Here is a 23,442-nt window from a genome sequence, read left to right as displayed (position 1 = left end):
CAAAGAAATATTAGTGGTCAAGCATCCGGATGTGATGGTTTGAAGAATGGTTTACTAATCATTATTATGCATATGGATCTATAGTTAGCAAGTAACCTTTTGCAACTTTATGGACTTTATATAAAGAAAGTTTGATTAGCTTGTTATAGAATGATTGTGTTCTATCAAATATTTTCTAAAAGTTTGTTATATACAACGTCCAATGAAGAAGGAGCAGAGATCCGTGGTACTTGGTAAAAATCTATGGCTGTCTCTTCTTTACCCACATTTTATATATCACACTTTCATATGTAGGTATATTATTGACAAAAAAAGTAACTGCATCATAGTATTATTTTGAAATAATATACTACTATCTTATCCCCATCGAAAACCAGCAAATGTATATATCTATCTCTAATTTTGTATTTGCATGGCTATATGGATCATTACTATTATTGCTTTACTACCACGATAAGTTTATGTCCGGACAAGATCATTTCACTGTGAAAAAGTATCTAACAATTGTATATTTCTTTTTAATACAGAAAATAGGTTATCTAAATTATTAGTTCGAACAATTATTAAAGAGAGTTACTTTTATAATCACAACCATCAATAATATTGTCAAAGTTTGTTTCGGGTTTATAATATTAAGGGCTGGAATCATAAATTCTTTTTGGAAATATAAACACCAAAGTGAAAATACCCATCTATTTTACTACTATTGTTTTAGTTCACCATAACAGCAAATGAGCACTTTATTAAGTTTTTTTTTTGATCAAACAACTTTTATTGAAACTTAAAAGAGTTCAACTTAATCAATGGAGGATACAATAAGGCTACAACCAAACAAACCAAAGCATAGACCAATACACTGGACAAGCAAATGAGAAAGCTTAAACAACAAGTACTCAAATAAAAGCTTAAAGATAGAGGTGATATCACTAGTTCAACCACCGTTGTCTCCGAAAGAAGGCAGTCAAACAAGAAGATTTCTTCAAATTGACATTCTTCTTCGAAACAATAAAGGAGGGGGGAGGGGATGAAACCCTCTATGGTCAAAGAGGTCAGATAGTTGACACCATCTAAACGAGAGACGATAAACATATTCGCTTCTGCTTCAAAAAGAACCATCTTCAAAACAATGCTCTCTATAACAATTTCACTAGTAACAAGGGATAGATGTGGGAGGAAAAACGACTCTTTAAAGGAGAAATGATAAAGAAAAAATAACTTTATTAAGTTTAGAATCTATAATCGTGTTGATTTTAATCGATGAGACAGTATTTTCTTTTGTTTACTTCAAGCTATTAGCAATATTAATTCAAGTAAATAATGTGATGATTATTAGGTCTAATGATTATTGATCAATACTAGTACTTAAATGTCCTGTGAGGAAACTGCTTTAAACCATTTCCAATGGTACACAAAAATTTATTCTATATTTCACTTAAAAATAGAATAAATCTATTATATGGTTGAATTTGCTTCAATAGTTCACTATATAATATAGTTAATATTTAGAGTAAAAAAACAATAATACTTTATATTTTACTCTATTATAGATTAACTTTATTATAGAGTAAATTATTAGAATAAATTCATAGAATTATTCTATTTTATAGTAAAATATATAGTAAATTTTTGTGTCTCATCCAAGATGCTTTTAGATAATTGCGTGTTTGACAGCTTAGCATCAAATGGGTTGAGCAGTTAAGGGCACTATGGGGATTGAACTGGTTAGATTAATAATTTGATTTCTTAATTAGCACTCCACTTGCACTTTCCTATATTTTACTAGTATTACTTAAATCTTCTTTGTCGTTTACTATTTCCCGTCATTTATAAGAGCACACCTTATTGGAAACCTCAAACTTCGAAAAAGCCGAAATATTCACTCATGTGTGTTTGGAAAACCCTAGCGACCTAAATGATTGTTAATGTTTTCCTTTTGATTTTTTCAATATGTAAATTCAAAACACTAGAATATATTGTTTCAGTGATATATTACTCCTCTTACGATATGTTTGCCATCGCCCGAAACAGCAACTTGGTTTTGAGCCTTACATTAAAGTGGTACAGATCAATTTCTGTTTTCTTTTAATGTTTCTTCGTGTGTTCGTGATTTTGGGTACAAAAGTGTGTCTGTTAGTCAACATATGTAATAAAAGTGCGTTTAGAGTATGTCGTTATTGGATATCTATTCTATGACAGTTTTAAACATTAATCCCGTTGAGTGTGTGCTACAAAAGAACCTATGTGAAATTATATGGTGACAAAACATTAACCAAAAAAAAAATCAAACAACAATTTATATATAACGATTCTATCTATGTGCTAGTCACTAATAAGTGGAATATTTTTTTCGAAACTTTAAAAGATAAAAGTCATAATTTCATAAATTCTGTGAAAATAAAAAGAGGAATAACAAATTGCATTTTTTTTGTTCTAAAGTAGCTAAAACGGAGCCCTACCAGCGCCGGCGGAATTCCCCTGCCAGTTTTCAACTCCCATATGAGGCAAACTCATCGGCAAATTGAAGAACGGCAAGCCTCCGCCACCTCCGTTGGCTTCCGAGTACATATTCCCTCCTCCGCCACCGCCGCTTTGGACCTGTAAGTGCTCCTCATGCTCGTCCAAAGGTAACCTTTCGTAAGCCACGTTCGTAAAAGACGCCGCCATGACCATCACCGGCCCCGCGGCCACCAATTCTCCAACAACGTTACCTCCGACGACCTGTCCCTGAGCTCCGGCGAGGAATATAGTCAAACTTGTCGCTCCTGGAGGAGCAGGCGGCGGAAGAAAAGATCCAGAGAGGGAAAGAATCTCGAAAGTGCCTCGCAAAGTCACAACAGATCCAGCCGCCGTCGGCTGACGGATGCTGACGTTAGTGACGGTTCCTGTTCCGGACAAAACGCAAATCCCCCGCTGTCTTCGCCGCGCGTAAGTGGAGATGCACTCGAAGACGTCGCAGCCACTTCCGACTTCGAGAATGTGAGCCCTAAGAGTGTTTGCGCTCTCGCGCGTGACTATCACCGGAGGTTTTGGTTTGTTCTTGGATCCAGCTGGACGTCCACGTGGCCGCCGCATAACGAGGTCACCGCTTCCTTCACCACCACCTCCGGCGCCGCCCAGACCCGAGTTGTCATTAGAAGCTATTAAATCTAAACCTTGATGATGGTTATGAAGGTTATGATGGTGGTTTTCTCCAGCGCCACCGTCATCTTCGTGGTGGTTGTCGGTGGAGAACTGGCCAGCACCTCCGCCGTCGACGTTATGGACGTAACGAGAGGTTGTCCCCATATTGAGACCAGACATGCTAATAGCAAAGAGAGAAAAAAAATAATATTTAAACGGAGGATTAGGGATTATTAAAGCTTAGTTAGGGATTCTAATGATTTAGGTTTAGATTTAATGTAAGAGATAGCAGACAAGCGGAAATTTTATAAAAAGTAGAGAAGAAAATATATAGAAAGCTTAGAAATGAAGTAGAGAAAGGGGAAAAGAAGTAGAAGACCAAGTCTTCACCCTATGGCCCCAAGAGACAATTATTGTTATTATAAGGTTATTGTTTGTGAATGTAGTGTTGTAGATGTATAAATTAATCGAATTCGAGTCTAACTTACTCATATAATAGGTCTCTTATTATATTGTCGAGATGCACAAAAACGTTAATGGGGTTCTAGATATGGTTAAATATATATGTTATTGAAGAATCTACAATTGTACTAGTGTGTGTCTTCTCGCATAATAAATCACTGGACACAATATATAATTTGTTTGATCTGGTTTCATGTGTTTTTTATAAAACGATTAATTACACTGCTATGGATGAAGACAGCCTTCCTGTGTATTAAAGTCCCACATCGTGTGGTGACATGCTTTTTGGGCAATATATATGTGTATGGGCAATCCTTCACTTATAAGCTAGCGTTTGGGTATGAGTGAGACACATCACTAATATGATATCATAGTACATGGTTTGATCCAACATATGATTTCCCACATAAACAGTTTCCTACCTATATAGTTTGTACAATTGGCCCATATTGCTGTGGTATTTCTGAGACGTTGGGCTTGGACTGTTTCTCACCCACATCTCGAGGGAGCCTATTAAAATCCCACATCGTGTGGTGATATGGTTCTTGGACAATATATATGTATATGGGCAATCCTTCATTGATGAACTAACTTTTGGATGTGAATTAGGTCCATTACTAATACTGTGGACCAAGACATCAAGTCATTAACTAATGAAAAGTTAACATATACAATTAAGTGCTACTAGCTGCGTTTAGCGTTTACCATTCAAAGTGTATGTCCCTATTATAACGCGTAGGCAACTTGGTATTTTGTAATATAGAATTGTCTGGGGCATCAAATACGAAGTGGATGAGATTAGTTCAATTGTAAACTATAGTTAGTTAACAAAGTTGACTATTTAACTATGTTTTGTTATTAACGATTAACTATGGTTAACACATCTTGAAGTATTTTATTACTGTAGATTTTAAAATAAAGGGAGAAACATTAAAGAAACAGGAAGCAACGCGGAGATTCAGGCGGTCAAGTGACGGAGATTCATGCGCTCTTAGCTTGCCCTTTTGGTTAAAACTTAAAACAACTGTTCAAACAAGAAAAAATTGTGTACGGTACAGCCTTCTCTGCCAAACAAACACATCATTAATCAAAACCGAGTTGAATCTAGTTTGGTTTGTTTCTGTATAGTTTTTATCTAGGTTTTACAGTCTAAATTTTAAGTCAGCATTATTATAAATTTTAATAATTGATCTTTTATTAACAAATCACTGTATTTTGGAGTATATAATAAAGATAATACGTATTAAAAAAACCGCTTTAAACGGGAAGGGATGGACTGACCAGCGACGGACAACGTATGACGGCTCCTTGTGCGAACGTGGCGATGGATCACGGAATTTAATAAGAAATAAAAACCGGCCATCTAATCTTTAATTAGCATTGTAAATTAAAAAGTCTGCTCTACCCAAATTTCACTAACAATGATCAATTAGTTTTATAATCATATATGATTCCACCAACGCTAATCCAATATGTGAGTTAACTAATTATTATATTGGACTTTATATTTAGTTTATCAGTCTATATAGAGTATATATATTCGCGTCTAGTAATATTTAAATTTTATTATTGAACAGTCTGTAAGTGCTTTGTGTTGGTCTTTGCGATATATACATGCCGATCATATATTAGCAAATATAATTCTGTAAAAATATTCCCGTTAACAGATGGCAACCGAACTTTAGCAAAGTTGCAAGTGTGTCACTGCCCAAATGTTTTATTTTTGCTTGTTTAAGTATTTTATTTTTTGAAAAAGATTATTTATGTTTTGGACTGAAATTTAAAATATTGCGAAATTTGAGATTAATTATCAAACAAAACAACGTATCGACTCGAGCGTCATGAAGAAACACATCAACAATCTCAACCAATAAAACAATATATCATGGACTGAAAAGCTGATATAACAGCACAGTCAGTTAATCATTTTAGCTAACGACATATAAACTATAGTTTAAACACGATCGGACAGACTTGAGACCATTCATTACATACTTTCTCGTACACAATATGTATCACTATCTATATAGATTGGTTTGATGATAAGAGAAATTAAGAACAAGACAGTAAGTGTGATTTGTGAACAGTTATTAGTTTAACAAAAACTACGGACGCAAGCATCTTATCTACCGACGATTTTTGGAATCGTCTCCGATGTTCCGTTAAGCCCAACATACTGTCAATATAAAAAAAAAATGTGTATTCTTAGAGTTCCAACAAATAGCTTTAAGAATATAACTAAATAGTCCCGTTATTGTTGGTCTTTGATGTAATGAATATATAACTGTAGTCTGTACATGACACACAAACAACCTTGAACTATACACAAAGTATTAAAGCATATTAATTTATTGTATGTTTTAAGATAAGGATGTTAAATTATCTGTTACAATCCGTGATATATAAGACCATGATGGAGGACCTAGTTTGCAGTATGCTTGAGTTTCTTCAGCAAAAATATAACGGAGTTTGTGAAAAGTGCAATTACACTCTGCAACGAAGATCAATCTATAAGATAAGCCAATACCTCTAATTAATGTGGAATACAACACATTTTGTATTTATGAAAAGTAATCTCGAGACGATATTTCAGAGAAAGATTTATTTCATTAGTTTGTCATAAGAAAATAGATAAACATATTTTTATTTAAACAGAAAACAGTTATTAGAAGATTTTGAGTATAATGATACAACTGGACGTCAAAGAACAAAATAATATTATCTAAATATTTTTCTTACCAATATAAATAATAAGGTTTGCTCCTCAGCATGTTCTGTCGACTACTCACCTTCTTTTGTCGTGTTATATAAATTAAATAACTTTTTTAAATTGAAAGTATTAAGATGACATATCCAGTTGACAAAATAAAATGACATGGTCAAGCAGTCTAAGTCAATATTTAATTTATCAGTTTCCCTTCATTTGGGGTTCATAAACTCTATATTATTATCCACTGGAGGCTTAGTCGACCAATCTTCGGACTCCAAAATTATTGATTAATTGCATCGAGTTCATATTTACGTCCGTATATTCCCTTGTAGCTTGTTTTTATTTGAAAAGCTTTTCATTTTTTTTTTTTTAACTAAAACTTTTATTCATCTTTCCTACTTCCAGGAAGGGATATTGTTTCAGAAGATACATAGTAGAAGCAGGCTTAATAGGCAGCAACAGATAAAACACATGTGCAACAAGAAAATAATTTTAGATGACGATTTGAAGGAATCAGGTCATGATGGGAAGTTCTGGAACCATAAGTGAAGATATCTGTCCCCTGGGTTTGGTCGAACTGAACTGATCCTATTGGTGTTCCCTACATTCTGATCCATACCATACAATTTGGCTTTCAGAATGATTTGAATCTCCCTTATAATAAGCTGAGGGTGCCTTGCCACTGAAGTATGCAATCTTTTGTTCCTCTCATTCCATATAGCATAGAAAACGGCTTGTGTAACCAATTTGCAAATCGTTCTTATTTTTCCAGGCGGGGTAGAGTGATGAACCCACCTGATGACCTCACTGAAAGTATATGGCTGATTAAAACTTGTTTGAGTAAAGAAAGAATCCCATACTGACCTAGAATAAGAACAAGAGAAATATATGTGGTCTCTTGATTCATCACCTAAACCGCAGAGCAGACACGTGGAGGGAACACTCATTCTCCAATTTAGAAGTTTATCTCGTGTTGGTAGCCTACCTCGGACCGAGACCCAAGCATGGAAAGCGTGCTTTGGAATTCCAGATTTGAACCAAATTGAGCTATACCACGGCACCGTTGCTGGTGTAGGATGCAATGCCTTTGACGTTCTAGAAGCTGAGAATTGGCTAGGCGCAGTATCAGCGGAAGTTCTCCATAAAAAGTAATCGTCTGAACCATGTATAAGTGTAGGAGGTTGAGCAGGTAGGCATGCACGCAGCAACTGAATGATTCTGTGACGGCCTCTCGTCAAGGTCCACTCCCCTTCGAAAATAGCCTGAGACACCACACTTGACAAAGCTATACCTGAAACTTGCGGACCGTTTGCTCCGGTTATCTCGATCAAGGGACCCAACCCGGTCCAGTTGTCGTGTCAAAACAACGCCGTTTCTCCCGACTGTATGAAACATGATAGAAAAGGGCGAGCAAGAGGTCTCAGGTCCATCAACCTTCTCCAAATCCAAGAACCCAAAGCAGAAAAATCAGCATCCCAAAACAAGCGATCAGAGATAATATTGTGCTTTACCCAAGCCACCCATAGGGATCCTGTTGCTGCAAAGAGCAGCCAAATAAGCTTAAGACTGAACACTTTGTTTGAATCCTGTAAACGCCGCAAACCCAGGCCTCCAGCTTTCCTTGGAGTACACACCGACTGAACAGTTTGTTTAAAAGCTTTTCATTTTGTTAAAGTGATCCGAAAAATCTATTGCTAGAAATAAATGAACATGGATATTCGACAAAAGAATATTATTTGCAAATTACTCTATATACTCGAAGTCTCGAGCGGGTAGTGTAAACACTTCAACATTTATCTTAAACCTTAAATTAACACTTCAACATTTATCTTAGACCCTAAATATTTGTGACTAAAGGCATACACACTAAAAAGGAGGAAGGTTTCATGGTCTTCTGATTTATTGCTTTTTCCATTTAAACAAACATGAGTCAAAGAAGAGAGACTCAAGCTTTAATTATTAACTAGATTTTGATCCGCACTCCCGTGCGGGTATATTTTTTTTTCTAAATATAATGTTATTTGATTTTTATGTCACTATTTACGGTTTGGCAAAAAACTCGAATTCAAAAAATTGAACCGATCCAATCCGAATAAGTAGTACTCAATCCGAACCGGAATTGATTAAATATCCGAATTATTCAAAATTTTGGTATTTGAAGAACTGAAATCTAATATGATCTAAACCGAAGTACTTTGGGTATCCAAAATAGATTTATATACTTATATATATATCAACTATTTCTAGATTTAATATATATAAAAACATCCATAATATATATGATACTTTTAAGTTAGCTTAAATGCTTGAAAATATATACAAATAATCAAACGTAAATATCCTAAATAGTTAAAATATACTCAAAACTCCAAAAATACTTAAATAATTATTAATTTTCTATCCAAATATTCAAACCAAACCTATTTAAATTGGTTATCCAAATACGAACCAAATCCTCAAAGATCTGAAATGAACACGGAATCCCAAAAAGACCCGAAAACGAACCCGAATGCCCACTCCTAATCACTATTATATATATATATATATCTTATATGTGTCATCATAGGTTCCAAAATATTTTTTATCATATAATTAATTTTATTTAATACGTACCATCAAATAGTTTTCTTATAATTAATAATATTTTATATGTACAATCATATAAATAATCACATAAATTATATTTTAAAAATTTAATGTGAAATTTAAAAATCATAATTTAAGTTGGTGTTTGAAATTGGGCTTTATATTATATTTTTCTTATAAATATTAAAAATATTTTTATAATAGTTATTGGAAAATATGTTAGTAAAAATCAAATTTTGAGTATATGTATATTTTAGAATGAATTTTTGATATAAATCAATTTTAAACTATTATTTTGATTTAAATATATATTAAGTAATATAGACTCATTACTTTTTAATATAATGTAATGGACTTCTAATTTTTTAGTAGCATAAGCCCATTATTATTTTTTCTAACTTACTGCTATTCATGTTTCCAAACAGTACTATTTTTTAAACTACTATCAATATTGCCAAACAATCTCAATGTGTACTTCAACTTTAATAATATAGATATTATGTAACAGACGACCCGTTCACTCTGTAGAAATTAGGACTGTTCAATATGGTAAAACAGAACCGTACCAAACCGAACCGAACCGAAATAAACAATATGGTTTGGTTTTGGTATATACCATATAAACCGAATGGATATAATTTTATAAAAACCGTAGGATTTGGATATGGTTTGGTATATAACCGATTAAATCGAATAAACTGAACAAAACCAATTAAAAGTAGAAACATGTAAATATGTATCTATTTTATAACAATACATAAAAATCTATTTATTACATAAGTCAAATTTGTGTTAATAACTATAACCATAATTTTATAGTAAAAAAGAACCCTAATTTGTAAAATACTTGAACTATAATTAAATAACAATACATCGCAATTCAAACATCTTATTTTCTAAGTCTTCTTTTGATCTTTTTGCTTTATTTTAGTCTTCACTAAATTAATATGGAGATTATAAATTTCATGGACAATAATTAATGGAAAATTTCCACAACTTTTTTCTTATCTGTAAACAAACAGAGTTTCGTATTCAATTGAAAGCAAGACTTTAATTAACACTAATATGGAAGAGTGGAAAAACTTTTCTTTCATTTTTCAGTTTTGTTTCATATTTTTATTTTCAAAAATTTCAAGCTTTGATTTTAGTTATAGATTTTATTATTTTATTTGATGGTAGAAGCATTTTTACTTTTTTGTTCATTTATTTGAACATGTAATATATTTTTAATAAATGATTGTGTTGACAATATGACTCTAAAATTCATATAATATGATCTCAAACTAAATAATTATGTTTTTTGGTATAAAACCGAATAAACCGAAAACCAACAGTATATAAACCGAACCAAACCGAAGTAAATATGGATTTAGAATGGTAGTTATATTTTACTAACCGAAATACCGAAAACCAAAAAAAACCGAACCTAAACCGAACCGATATCCGGATTGAACACCCCTAGTAGAAATAGTCAGAAGATATTTCAAATTCAGATTAGACAGTGTGGTATGCTTTCGGACAAGTCCACTATATATCACTAATTACATTTCTTCTCAGAACCGACCGGATCTGATAGGGTTTACCGGAAAAAAAAATTATTGATCTTAAACTTCACTAGGACTCCATGAGGAACAAATTACAGGATCTACTGTATAATGTGGCAGCTGTCTAATTTTGAAGGAAGTGGTCCTACCTAATTTCTGTAATTACTATACGATCCCGCACCAAAGAAATACACACAAATCCGTTCAGTTCTCCAACGTAACCTTCTTCGGTGATCGTGAGTATATACCTTGCGTCATCAAGAATTTAGTCTGGCAGATACCACTTTAAATCTATCAAAGCATAACGCCACCAAGTGGAACCAAAATCATTGTATACCAAACCAAAGCGAACCGAAGATTTTACCTGAACCTATTCAATACTGATATAGAGGGCCAATAGTCCTTCTAGGAGGGGAGAGTAAATATTTTTCATCTGTCTCTTCTCGTTCCAAGCTGTGTACAAAGCAATCACAAAAGAAAGATGTCAAGGTGACATTCCGAAGTAAAAGCATCTTAGTTCCTCATCTTCCACATCTCTGATGCCCGTGCGTGCGGTGATAGCTTCACAACTTCATTCTTAGTCAGATACATCATTTAAAAAAACTAACTCTTAACAAAATTAGAGGCATGATAGGAGGATTCAGATGTAGATGAAGCATATCTTTATAACCAATCAGCCACTGACACGTAGAGATAACATTGGGCGGGATCAAAACCTGTTCCCAACAGAAGTAACGGCCGTGTATTTTTTATAAGAAATTATTATTATTTATTTTAGTAATTTAAAATAATAAATGAATTTAAAATAATACGTTATAATTTGTAAATTTTAATCAAACATTAAGGACACATCTTGCAGCAATAATGAATAATTGAATTCTGTCTTCTCAACAAAATGACAAGTTTATATTATAGAGGAAAGCTTTTATCAAATATAATTGATATTATACATTTTATACGAAAAGTAAGTCTATAAAATTGCTAGAAGGAATAAGTGTATTTCTTATTTAAGAAGACAAATTCATATATTTTTTATCATTCACATATTTTTTTTCACTCTTATAGCTAATTAAATACTAAATATAAGAAATCAAAGATAGTTTCATGTGTTATATAGTATGGTCACAAAATTATGGTTGTTCATGTATGGTATCATATAAATTTATTTATTAGTATAATATATATAAGTCAATTATTTTAGTTTATATGTACATACGTAATAGATTATGTTTGGTGAAGATATTTATCATTTTATAAAAATTGAATATTATGAAATATAATAACCAATATATTAGTTGCATATATCGTTATATATAATAACCAATATATATATTGTTTTAGTTAAGTCGATAAAATACTTCTATTTAAAATTACAAAACATATTTCATTCATTCACCAATTTTAGGTGTGTTGACTATTTCTGGATGATTAGTTAACATATCAGCAAAATTGGTTTTTAGTTCTTTACTATTCACTTGGTAATTAAAGATATTGACCGTTGACAAAATAAAAATTAAAGATATTGACCAAGAAACGCATATCAATATTTGGCAAGATTATAATTAAAGACATGAACTGCAGTGGCATTACATATGGTTGTTGACCTCAGTTGGCTTTAGGCCTCGGCACCGGAGCGGTTATCCGGAAAATTCGCAGTATCCGTGATCCGTTTTATCCCAGACGAATATTTACGTTTGTTATTTGATTTGATCCATAAAATTATGAATATCTGAATTTTCAGATATCTGATTTTTTTAAAAAATATTTATAGATTATTCGATTCGATCCGCTAATTATATTAAAATAAAAAATAAAAATTATATATAACATTAAAATTAAATAAAAACATGTAAAAATATCAATTTAAAATAAAAATAATAATAGCATACTAATACATTAACATTTTAATGGAAATTGTAAAGCAAAATCCAATATTAACAAGCCTAATAAGAAAATTCATATGCTAAAATTTGAGTTAACATAAAATTAAATTGAATATGCAATAACTCAAAACAATTTTTTTAAACAACTTAAAATAAAAAATTAACCAAATTATATCATAAAATATGTATAGATATAATAGTTTGCATATACAATTACATAATATATTTTTAAATATACGGATCGGACATCCGGCTTTCCAAAAAAACAATATTTGTGATTTGCTTTGTTTTGTACATATATCACATTTTGCTATTTGCTCTGATTCGAACCTTGACGGATATCCAGAATATCCAAATCGAATCGAAACGAATAACAAATCGGATCAAATTTCACGGATAATTTGCCCAGCTCTAGTTGGCTTATATATACTGAAAAAATGAAAAGTAACGTAGATATATTTGAGAGAAATTAAGGAGAATTTATAAATGGCATTTAATCTAGTGTTATGTCTATTTGTTTATCTGCTGTTTACTCAAGGTGCACAAGGAAGTATTGATGTGAGAGTCCAACTTCTTTTTCTTTGTTCTGTCCTCAATTCCATTATTTAAAATTTTAGAACTTCTCTTTAATTGTGTGTTTGCAGGATTTTGATTGTGTTGAGATATACAAACAACCGGCTTTCCAACATCCATTGTTGAAAAATCACAAGATTCAGGTGGGATAGTAAATTATGCATGGTACATATATGTGAGATACAAAACTTGTTCCAGTTAAAGATAGAATATCAAGGTTTTATGATTCAGATCAAAGAGTCTGGATCTGCCTTCTTACAAAAAAGTTTTAAAATCTTTGTAGAAAACTTATAGACCTTTCAGAAGCATCAAATGTTAAGAATTTTATTTTTCCTTTGTTTTTTTGTGATACTATATATAGGAAATATTCAGTTCATATGAGGATCTTGAAAGAAGCGACAAATTGTAAATAGTTACAAAAGTCTCAATTACGTTCTTTTTCCTTCTAACAAATTCTCATTTGGTTGTTAAGACATTCTAATAATATATTTATTATATGACTAACATATTTTTTTAAACAGTTTGCAGTAATTGAGACCATGATAGATGGAACTATCTATCGAGGAGCTGAAGCTGAAATAAGTATTCATTCTCTAAATTTGCAAGATAACCAATATAGTAAAAGTCAAATCTGGTTAGAGAATGGACCTCCAGGTCAACTCAATAGTATACACGCTGGTTGGGCGGTAAGTAAACTTATTATTTTTATATTCCATAAATAATTATGTGAAAATAAGCTGGAAATAATAAATATGCCTTTAGGAAATTTTATATTTTCAAAATTTCCATGCATATCTAATTATATGTTTACTTTTAGGTGCATCCAAGATTGTACGGTGACAGTGTCACACGATTTACAATATATTGGACAGTGAGTAATTTTGTTTTCTTTTGTAAAGGACTGTGAGTAAATTATAGTTATTGTTATTTATATATGAATAATACTTAGCTTACATAGAATTAAAATAAGAAACTATGATTGGATTGTCTTTACTATTTTATTCACGTACCAAGTGGTATTATAAATGTATTTCTTCGTTTTAGGGAGATGGCTATGGTAAAACTGGGTGCTACAACACACAATGTCCTGGTTTTGTTGTTTTAAGTCGAAATCACAGAATTGGAAATCAGTTCTCGGGATCATCTGTCTATGGAAAAACAACCCGTTATTTTACACTGCAAATATTTCAGGTAAGTTTGTCTTCGTTCCTTATAAAGATGTTAAACTGACTTTTAAATTAAGTTTTTATATTTTGCTTTACAATAATTCGGTGAATAAACTGTATCATTATATTATTGTGTTTCGGATGGTGTTTGAAATAGTTTGTTGTTGTTTCATATGTAATAGGATATCTCTAGTGGAAACTGGGTACTTAAACTAGATAATGAAGTAATTGGTTACTGGCCCAAAGAGCTGTTTACAGAGTTAAACGAAGGAGCTTCTCTAGTGAGATATGGAGGAAATACATTTATGTCCACAGATGAAATGAGTCCTCCAATGGGGAATGGGCACTTTCCAGTAGCAGAATTTTTAGAGACAGCATATTTTAAAAATGTCTTGATTATAGACTCCAACTACATAAGAGTTTATATTCAATATAGAAAACTAAGATGTTATGCTGATGTCTATTATTGCTTTGAGGTTACATATTGGGGTTATGGCAGAACTACTGGAGATTCTTTCTCGTTTGGAGGACCAGGTGGCAAATGTGGTGTTTGATGAGTTCTATGTATATGTACCAACCAAACTTTGTAAACTTCTTAAAAGATAAATAATAAAGTCATTCAAAATATTTTTTACTTTTAATAAAAAATTGTATAGTTTTTAAACGTCGAACATTATTACTAACCAAATAACAAAACATACATTATTGTATTATTTGTAAATTTTAATCAAACATAAAATAAAAGGACACATCTTGCAGCAATAGTAAATAATTGAAGTCTAAGCCTTTTCAACAAAATGACAAGCTTATATTATAGAGGAAAGCTTTTAACAAATATTAATTGATATTAGACATTTTATACTAAAAAATGAAAAAAAAAGTCTTTAAAATTAATAGAATAAAAATGTCTATGCATTTTTAAGAAGACCAATTTCATATATGTTTCATCATTCACAAAAATCTTTTCTCTCCTATATATAATTAAATACTAATATAATATATCAAAGATAGTTTCATATGTTATGGTATGGTCACATAATTTAGGGGAAATTACATATTTACCACTTTCATGATACCACTTTTCATTTTTACAACCACTAAAAAAGATATTTTCAAAAATACATTTTTCATTACGTGGCAAAAGACTCTTATGCCCTAGTTATTTATATATAATAAATACCTTCTTTATAAAAAAAAATTTTGAAATTTTTTTTTTTGAATTTTTTTTATTTTTTTTGAAATTTCTTTTGGAAAAACGAAAATTATGTTTGAAACTATTTTTCAAAATTTTAATATATTTTTAAGTACTTATTTATATATTTATTAGAATCCTAAATTTCACATTCCAAAAACCCTACTCCACCCCTCAACTCTAAACCCTAAGTCTAGATTAGTTAACCCTAAGGATATAATTGTTTTTTACCCTTCATTAAAAGTAAGGATAAAAGTGGTTAGTATAAACATGAAAAGTGGTACTATGAATGTGCTATTTGTGGCAATTTCCCCATAATTTACGGTTGTTGATGTATATGTTATCCTATAAATTTATTTATTAGTATATTATATATAAACGTACATATTTTTAGTTTATATGTAAATATCTATGTAATATATTATGGTTTGTGAATATATTTGTCATTTGATAATTTAATATCATAAAGAAATAATTTCATATATTTTTTATATAATACCCAATATATATTATTTTAGTTAATTTGCTATAATACTTTTATCATAAATTACAATACATATTTTATTTATTCACCAATTTATAGGTGTGTTGACTATTTCTGGATGATTAATTAACAAATCAGCATAATTGGTCTTTAGTTCTTTACTATTCACTAGTAAATTACCCGCTCTACCCTGCCGGATTTCTTCTTTAAATTATATATTGTTTGATATGATAAATCATTTTTACTATGTAAATAATATATATCAACATTAGTCGTAAGTTTTATATTTATATACAATTTAAACAAATATTGAAAAATTATTAAAAAGTAGAGATATAACTGAATTTAAAAATAATTTGGTACTATGATGATTATTATTGTATAAAATTATTTCTTTGTGACATTAAATTTTTTTATCTGATTTCGGTATTTTAAAAAAGGTAGTGTTTCTTTAAACACGCTTCAAAAGCATATATTTAGAAGATTTTTTATTTTCTTGACAACTGAAAATTTTAGTGATGCCCATCTTAATAACTTATTTTCGTTAGATTGTAGTTGGTAGATTCTGGGAGGAAATGTAAGAGTATTCTAATTTAATATATTACTAGATTTTGACCCGCGCGATTGCGCATGATTGTTTATATTTATATATAATTTATGTTTTTAAACTAAATTTTTATGATTTGATGATATTTTATAAATTTTGGTTCACATTCAGATTGTATTTGACTATTGGTTTGGTTTCGATTCGGTTGCGAGTTTTGATTTTCAATTCAAGAAATATAGTAATAACTCAGTTATTTTTGAATTTGGGTTTGTTTTGGAATTTGCTATTTTGCTTTGGTGTCATTTTGTTATTTTTTATACAATTTTCGTGTCACTCTTTTATCAGAAAATAGTTATATGTGATATGTATTAGTTAATAAATATATATGTATTAAAATTTTTTTACATATTTATTTAGTATTTTAAATTGTTTTATTATTAAAATATTATTTTATATAATTCAATAATATTTTGAATCAGTTTTATAGACTTTCGAAGATAAACTCACGTATTATAGCTGTAAATTTTGTTGATATTCAAAGAGCATAAGAAAAAACAGGGAATGCTAGAGAAACAAAAGTTGTGCTGCTACGGCTATTAAGCCCCATGTTTTAAAGCTCAGATTTAAGCCTATGATATATTTATATTTAGAGATATAGCACAAATTCAAATCAAGCCGATGACAGCAAAACTCTTAACACGAGATCTATTTAACTATCACCACCACATATATAATCAGATCACTTCGACCCTCGCTGGGAACTATATTCTTCCAGCGGTTTACACATCAGCTGTAGAGTAGTTTAATAGAGAAAGAAGAAGTGGAATTAAAATTTTTTCTCGCTTCAACGAAGCTTGCATGAACCCTGAAGGAAGAACAATTTGCATCCTAAACTCACGTTCCCTGTCTCGAGCACGGAGTTTCAAATACCTGCAAGAGCCAAAAAATTAGCAAGCTTATTTTACAGTTACTTTAATCTTTTGATTTACAGAGGGCTCTTGCAACTCACCTATACATATGGTACAATCAACTGATTTACAGTTATTTTAAACTTTTGAGGCTGCTGATCTGTTGCATGCAAGACTTCCTGTGGATCATTTTTGTTGGAAGGACTTCCCATATGAAACAATCTGCGAGAAGCTTTCAAGCAGTAGGCCGTTGTATCTGGAACTGCAAATGTTTTTGTGAGCTTGCTCAAACAGAACGGCTTGTCAATCCTTGAGGAGCTCCTGTCTAGCGTTGGGCAACAACCTACTCCAAAACTGTATATAAGAGTTCAAACAAAATTAGTTTTCAATTTCGAGATTATAAAATCATGTTCATTGTCACCGAGCTAGCTCACCATGCATTCAGAATATTTGATTTCATCAAGATGGTTAGACGGGCCTATCTTGAATTAGAATCAAATATCATTACAAATACTCATATTTGTGTCTTTTCCGAGTCCACAACATATAACGATAAAATCCAAGATCAAAACTTTATAGATAAAACCAAGCAAAATATATATTCTAGCAAATCAACGACAACCATAATAAGTACTTAAACACTCATTTGGAAAAAGCTTAAAGGCAGTGATCCAATCAGAGGTGAATGCCAATGTTGTACATTTGGAAAATCTACTAATAAGAAATTGGAGAACTACCAATGGTTGTAGCTGAATTCATCAATGTCACTGGACCAAAACCCAGAACAGTAATGCTCAAACCGGGAATATGCGCACAAAGCATTCGACTGAGAACTATTGTATGATGAGAGGAAATTGGGGTAACACCAATTATCGATATCTTTTCCGGATTAGGTTTCTTCAAATCAGAAATTTAGTGGAATCGAATCAAGCTGGCTTGGAAATAGGGTTCTTCGCTGGGAAATGACGATGAGATACACATGCAAGTATATTGGTAATGTCGATAGTATAATTATAGGTTGGTTTAATTTAAGTATATTGGTTACCATATAAATTTGCATATGAAACATGTTTTTATATTTAGTCACAACATATTCCATAGGTAATTTTAAATAGGACTCTAAATTAATAGATAAAAGAAAAGAAAAAGTAAGAATTTTTTTCTGACTAAAGACTTTTAAATTGAAATAACATAAACATTTTTTGGATAATACAGTATATGCCCTGGACAGAAGCATTATAAGCCTCGGCTTCTGGTCGTTGATAATATATCAATGTTTCGGCCAAATTCTTAATTGTATCAGCAAGATGGTCAAACTAACTAACAATTCTCCCTGAGGTGACAGGTTCGACACTTTTTGGCCACCATTTTTATTTGTAGGCTTCCAACCTTTGTTTTTGTAGAAATTTTCAGGCCGGACCTGCTTATAATGAGAAAAATGAAGTGCTCCCTACAGATACAAATGTTTGATTTTAAAAGTTATTCACACTATTAAAAAATTAAATATTTATTTTTGTCTATTACTTTTTGATTTTAGGTTTACCTAATTTATTTATTTTTATTACCGAAACAATTCAACCACTTACCACTTTACAATTTGATTTTGATTTCATTTTTAAAGCAAAATGCATTAATTAAATGTAGAACGTTAATCTTTTGCATACAAGAAAAAAAACTAAAACACCATACATTTATATGCGGAGAGAATAAGAGCTATTTAAAGAGTTATTTTTAAGGCTCGACTTCGAACTCCTAAGTAAGATCATTGACAAACATATAAAGAAACTCAGTAATTCACATCAGATATATGAAATTGTTGGAAGAAAAATTTGATAGCATTTTTTATTTTTAGTACGATTTACAAAAATTATAGTTCAATTCTAACATACATGTTTGTTTTCTTAATATCTTCAAGCTCTTTGCCAGTAAAACTTACAAATTTCTCGCCATCGTTTTGTTATTTTAGCATTCTACAGCCACGGTGGCAAGACCGACGTTATTTACGGTTGATGAATTTTACAAGTTAGCCATATCATTTTAGTAACTCTCCAAACATATTGGAATATGTTATATTTTTTCTATTTGAATAAATACGGTGATAGTATGGTGGAGATGAGTATGAACCGCTAGTATGGATATGGTGAGTATGGGCAGCAACGCATTCTCGAGTCGTCGAAGAAGTGAGATGATCTTGAGGCGTAGCGTCGTTGTTTGTTCCTCCCGGATCTGTTCAAAACAAAAAAATAAAGAACTGAAACTTTGGTCTCTTTATCAATTGCGAGATTCAAATGAATAAAAAATCCTAATGAAGAATATTGTCAAACCCCCCCCCCCCCCCCCCCCCCACCCAATGATTTAAAAAGGTTATGTGTCAATCTTTGGAGAGTTTCTTGTGTCATTATTGTATTGATTTGGTAACTAAAGATATTGACCAAAAAAGGCATATCAACTTTTGGTATGTATACAAAGTTGAATTAATTGAATTAATTGCAGTGTTTGAACGTTGACCTCAGTTGGCTTACATATACACTGAAAGTAACGTAGATATATTAGATAAAATTTGAGAGAAATAAGGAGAATTTATCAATGGCATTACGTCTAGTTTTATGTCTATGTGTTTATCTTCTGTTTACTCAAGGTGCAGAAGGAAGTATTGCTGTGAGAGTCCAACTTCTTTTTGTTTGTTCTATCCTCAACTCCATTTTTTTTTTAATTTAAAACTTCTCTTTAATTGTGTGTTTGCAGGATTTTGATTGTGTTGAGATTTACAAACAACCGGCTTTCCAACATCCATTGTTGAAAAATCACAAGATTCAGGTGGGATAGTAAATACTAAATTATGCATGGTACATATATGTGAGATACAAACCTGTTCCAATTAAAGATATAATATGAAAGTTTACGATTTGGATCTAAGAGTCTGGATGCCTTCATACAAAAAAAGTTTAAAATCTTTGTAGAAAATACTTTGATTTATAGACCTTTGAGAAACATCAAATATAAAGGATCTTATTTTTCTTTTGCTTTTCTGTGGTACTATATATAGGAAACATTCAGCTCATATGAAGATCTTGAAAAAAACGACAACTATGAAAAGAAAGAGCAATGTCCAAAGGGAACGGTTCCAATCTTTAGACAACGAAATGGATCCGAGAGCTTTCATTTGAACACACCCGAGCATTTGGGTCAACATGTATATCTTCCACTTCTTAATTGCTTTGTAAATAGTTACAAAAGTCTCAATTACGTTTTTTTTTCCTTTCAACAAATTCTCATTTAGTTGTTAAGACATTCTAGTAATATATTTCTTTAATGACTAACATATTTTTTTTTCTTACAGTTTGCAACAATTGAGACCATGTTAGATGGAAGTATCTATCGAGGAGCTGAGGCTGAAATAAGTGTTCATTCTTTAAGTTTGCAAGATAACCAATATAGTAAAAGTCAAATCTGGTTAGAGAATGGACCTTCAGGTCAACTCAATAGTATACAAGCTGGTTGGGCGGTAAGTAAACTTATTATTTTTATATTTCATAAAATTATAATAATAAATATGTTTTTAGGAGAATTTATATTTTCAAAATTTCCATACATATCTAATTATATATATTTACTTTTTAGGTGCATCCAAGATTGTATGGTGACAGTGTCACACGGTTTACCATATATTGGACTGTGAGTAAATTATAGTTATTGCTATTCATATATGAATAATAATTATTCACGCACCAAGTAGTATTATAAAATTTCTTTTTTCCATTTTAGGGAGATGGCTATGGTAAAACTGGGTGCTACAACACACAATGTCCTGGTTTTATTGTTTTAAGTCAAAATCCCAGAATTGGAAGTCAGTTTTCAGGATCATCTATCTATGGAAAAACAAGCCTTTATTTTACACTGCAAATATTTCAGGTCGGTTTCTCTTCGTTCCTTATAAGAATGTTAAACAGACTTTTAAATTAAGTTTTTATATATTTTTTATAAATAATTATGGTGAATAGTTATATCATTTTATTGTACAATTGTTTGACTTTTGAGATGATTTCTGAAATAGTTTGTTGTTGTTTCATATGCAATAGGATGTCTCCAGTGGAAACTGGGGACTTAAACTAGGCAATGAAGTAATTGGTTACTGGCCCAAAGAGCTATTTACAGAGTTAAACAAAGGAGCTTCTCTGGTGAGATATGGAGGAAATACATTTATGTCCACCAATGAAATAAGCCCTCCGATGGGAAATGCGCATTTTCCAGTCGCAGATTTTCTAAAGACGGCACATTTTAAAAATGTCTTGATTATAGACTCTAACTACAAAAGAGTTTATGTTGAAGATAAAAAGATAAGACGTTATGCTGATATATTTGAATGCTTTAGGGTTACATATTGGGGTTATAGCAAATCTAGTGGAGTGTCTTTCTCTTTTGGAGGACCAGGTGGCAAATGCGGTGTTTGATGAGGTCTATGCATATATGTACCAACCAAACTATGTAAACTTTTAAAAATATAAATAATAAAGTCATTCAAAATATTTTTTTAATTTTAATGAAAATTTGTATAGTTATTAAACATTGAACATTATTACTAACCAAATAACAAAGCATACATTATCGTATTATTTGTGAATTTAAATCAAACATAAAATAAAAGGACACATCTTGCAGCAATAGTAAATAATTGAAGTCTATGCCTTTTCAACAAAATGACACGCTTATATTATAGAGGAAAGCTTTTAACAAATATTAATTGATATTAGACATTTTATACTAAAAAGAAGAAGTCTTTAAAATTGATAGAAGGAATATGCCTATGCTTTTTTAAGAAACAAATTTCATATATGTTTCATCATTCACATAAATCTTTTCACTACTATTTCTAATTAAATACTAATATAAGATATCAAAGATTTTTTATTTTTTTTTGGTAAACGACAGGAGACATGAGTCTCCTACTTTTTATTTCAAAACAAAATCAACATCTACAGGCAAACCCGCCGAGTTCTGGGCATCCCATTACAATCCTCCAACAAAACAGGAGCAACATGCTCTGGAGCCGACTCAAAATAATGTAAGCCAAACGGTAAAGAAAACGCATAGTTAGCTAATCCATCTGCTAGACGATTAGCTTCCCTATATACGTGAAAAAATTTATATAATTTATGATTGTTGGTGTATGTTACCATAAATTTATTTATTAGTATATTATATATAAAAGTACATATTTTTTGTTTATATGTAAATATCTATGTAATATATCATGGTTGGTGAATATATTAAAAAATAATTTAATATTTTTTTAGCAACCGAAGGGATTCACTAATTTAATATCATGCCAATTAATTGCATATATTGTTTTACTCTTTTTTTTGGTCAAACCAAAAGATATATTAAAGGATAATGTTCAAGAGATACATGGGTCTGGACCAGAATGCAAGTAAGCCTTAGCATATAAGTCCGTGGTTCCATGAAACTCTCTTTTGATGAAAGAAAAACGACAAGACACAAAATACGGTGATCGAGAGAGCGAGGCGATGTCCGAAAGCACTCCGTAGAGTTCGGTCGGAAGACGTCCCTAAATACTTCTTTCTCTCCATATCCCTCTTTATCCGAAAGCACTCTTTCTCTAAATACTTCTTTCTCTCCATATCCCTCTTTATCCATCTCTTCCCCTTCAAAAAAAATAACACAAAATCATTAGCCTAATATTTTTCTTATTTATTGTGAACTACACAAAACTATATATATTCATTTTTAAAATCACTCAAATGAAAAAAAAAATTAAAACATCTTACAACTTATGGGTTTGATCGATAGAAATATCTAAAAAACATTAATTCATATGTGATGCCGTAGAGTTTAATAGATAAAATCTAAATTTGTTCCTCTCTCTCTCTCTCTCTCTCTCTCTCTAAAAGAACATGTAAGGGAAAACAAAACGAAAGGTTGTCATGAGCTTACCCCAAATATTGATATTTTGGTCGTTGAGCCACTGATATCATATCTGTTAGAATTGATTCCCATTCTTTCTTTGCAATCACGATTCCTTTGAGATAATTCTGAAATATTAACTTGATCATGTTATGCATAACTTTTCAAAATCATCCATGAAATATAAAAGTAATATCTTTAGCTTAAAATATTCTCCTCTTTCTACTGCACAAGGAAGAGGACATATGATCATTTATTAGTTCATCTGCATATAAACCAAAATCAAAATCAGAAAACTGAAATATAATACCTTTACAGAAGAGAGAGAAAGAGAGATTCACTGAA

At 31.0% G+C, this 23,442-nt stretch overlaps 3 protein-coding genes, 2 long non-coding RNA genes and 1 other non-coding gene across 6 annotated transcripts; 2 read left to right on the top strand and 4 right to left on the bottom strand.

The window, feature by feature from the left end:
- Window positions 1-2,182: 2,182 nt before the first annotated feature.
- On the bottom strand, window positions 2,183-5,206 carry LOC103865447 (AT-hook motif nuclear-localized protein 21). The gene has a single exon (XM_009143232.3). The coding sequence runs from the start codon at window positions 3,298-3,300 to the stop codon at window positions 2,440-2,442; it is 861 nt and encodes a 286-aa protein (XP_009141480.1). The 5' UTR covers window positions 3,301-5,206; the 3' UTR covers window positions 2,183-2,439.
- Window positions 5,207-5,549: 343 nt separating this feature from the next.
- On the bottom strand, window positions 5,550-7,650 carry LOC108871648 (the record flags this gene model as incomplete). Its single annotated transcript, XM_018658366.2, has 1 exon — window positions 5,550-7,650. A coding segment is annotated over one exon (840 nt), but the record flags the coding sequence as incomplete, so codon positions are not given.
- Window positions 7,651-9,165: 1,515 nt separating this feature from the next.
- Window positions 9,166-14,671, top strand: LOC103865444. The gene is made up of 7 exons (XR_004457134.1): window positions 9,166-12,863; window positions 12,950-13,021; window positions 13,240-13,283; window positions 13,351-13,564; window positions 13,696-13,749; window positions 13,923-14,069; window positions 14,227-14,671. It is a non-coding gene; the product is annotated as an uncharacterized LOC103865444 (transcript).
- A 1,467-nt stretch (window positions 14,672-16,138) lies between these two features.
- Window positions 16,139-19,559, bottom strand: LOC117133673. Its single transcript, XR_004457610.1, has 2 exons — window positions 17,277-19,559; window positions 16,139-17,197 (listed from the first exon to the last, which is right to left on the bottom strand). It is a non-coding gene; the product is annotated as an uncharacterized LOC117133673 (long non-coding RNA).
- Window positions 19,560-19,681: 122 nt separating this feature from the next.
- On the top strand, window positions 19,682-21,701 carry LOC103865442. The gene is made up of 7 exons (XM_009143229.2): window positions 19,682-19,833; window positions 19,921-19,992; window positions 20,222-20,368; window positions 20,516-20,680; window positions 20,797-20,850; window positions 20,941-21,087; window positions 21,255-21,701. Exons 1-7 carry the CDS (start codon window positions 19,762-19,764, stop codon window positions 21,624-21,626), a joined length of 1,029 nt encoding a protein of 342 aa, XP_009141477.1. The 5' UTR covers window positions 19,682-19,761; the 3' UTR covers window positions 21,627-21,701.
- A 393-nt stretch (window positions 21,702-22,094) lies between these two features.
- On the bottom strand, window positions 22,095-23,363 carry LOC117133664. The gene is made up of 2 exons (XR_004457600.1): window positions 23,128-23,363; window positions 22,095-22,838 (listed from the first exon to the last, which is right to left on the bottom strand). It is a non-coding gene; the product is annotated as an uncharacterized LOC117133664 (long non-coding RNA).
- Between the last annotated feature and the right edge of the window lie 79 nt (window positions 23,364-23,442).

This window comes from Brassica rapa, chromosome A04, assembly GCF_000309985.2.
Source record: "Brassica rapa cultivar Chiifu-401-42 chromosome A04, CAAS_Brap_v3.01, whole genome shotgun sequence".
Taxonomy (NCBI): domain Eukaryota; kingdom Viridiplantae; phylum Streptophyta; class Magnoliopsida; order Brassicales; family Brassicaceae; genus Brassica; species Brassica rapa.
The sequence above is the reverse complement of the archived record's forward strand: the minus strand, read 5'-3'. Positions and strand labels throughout refer to the sequence as shown.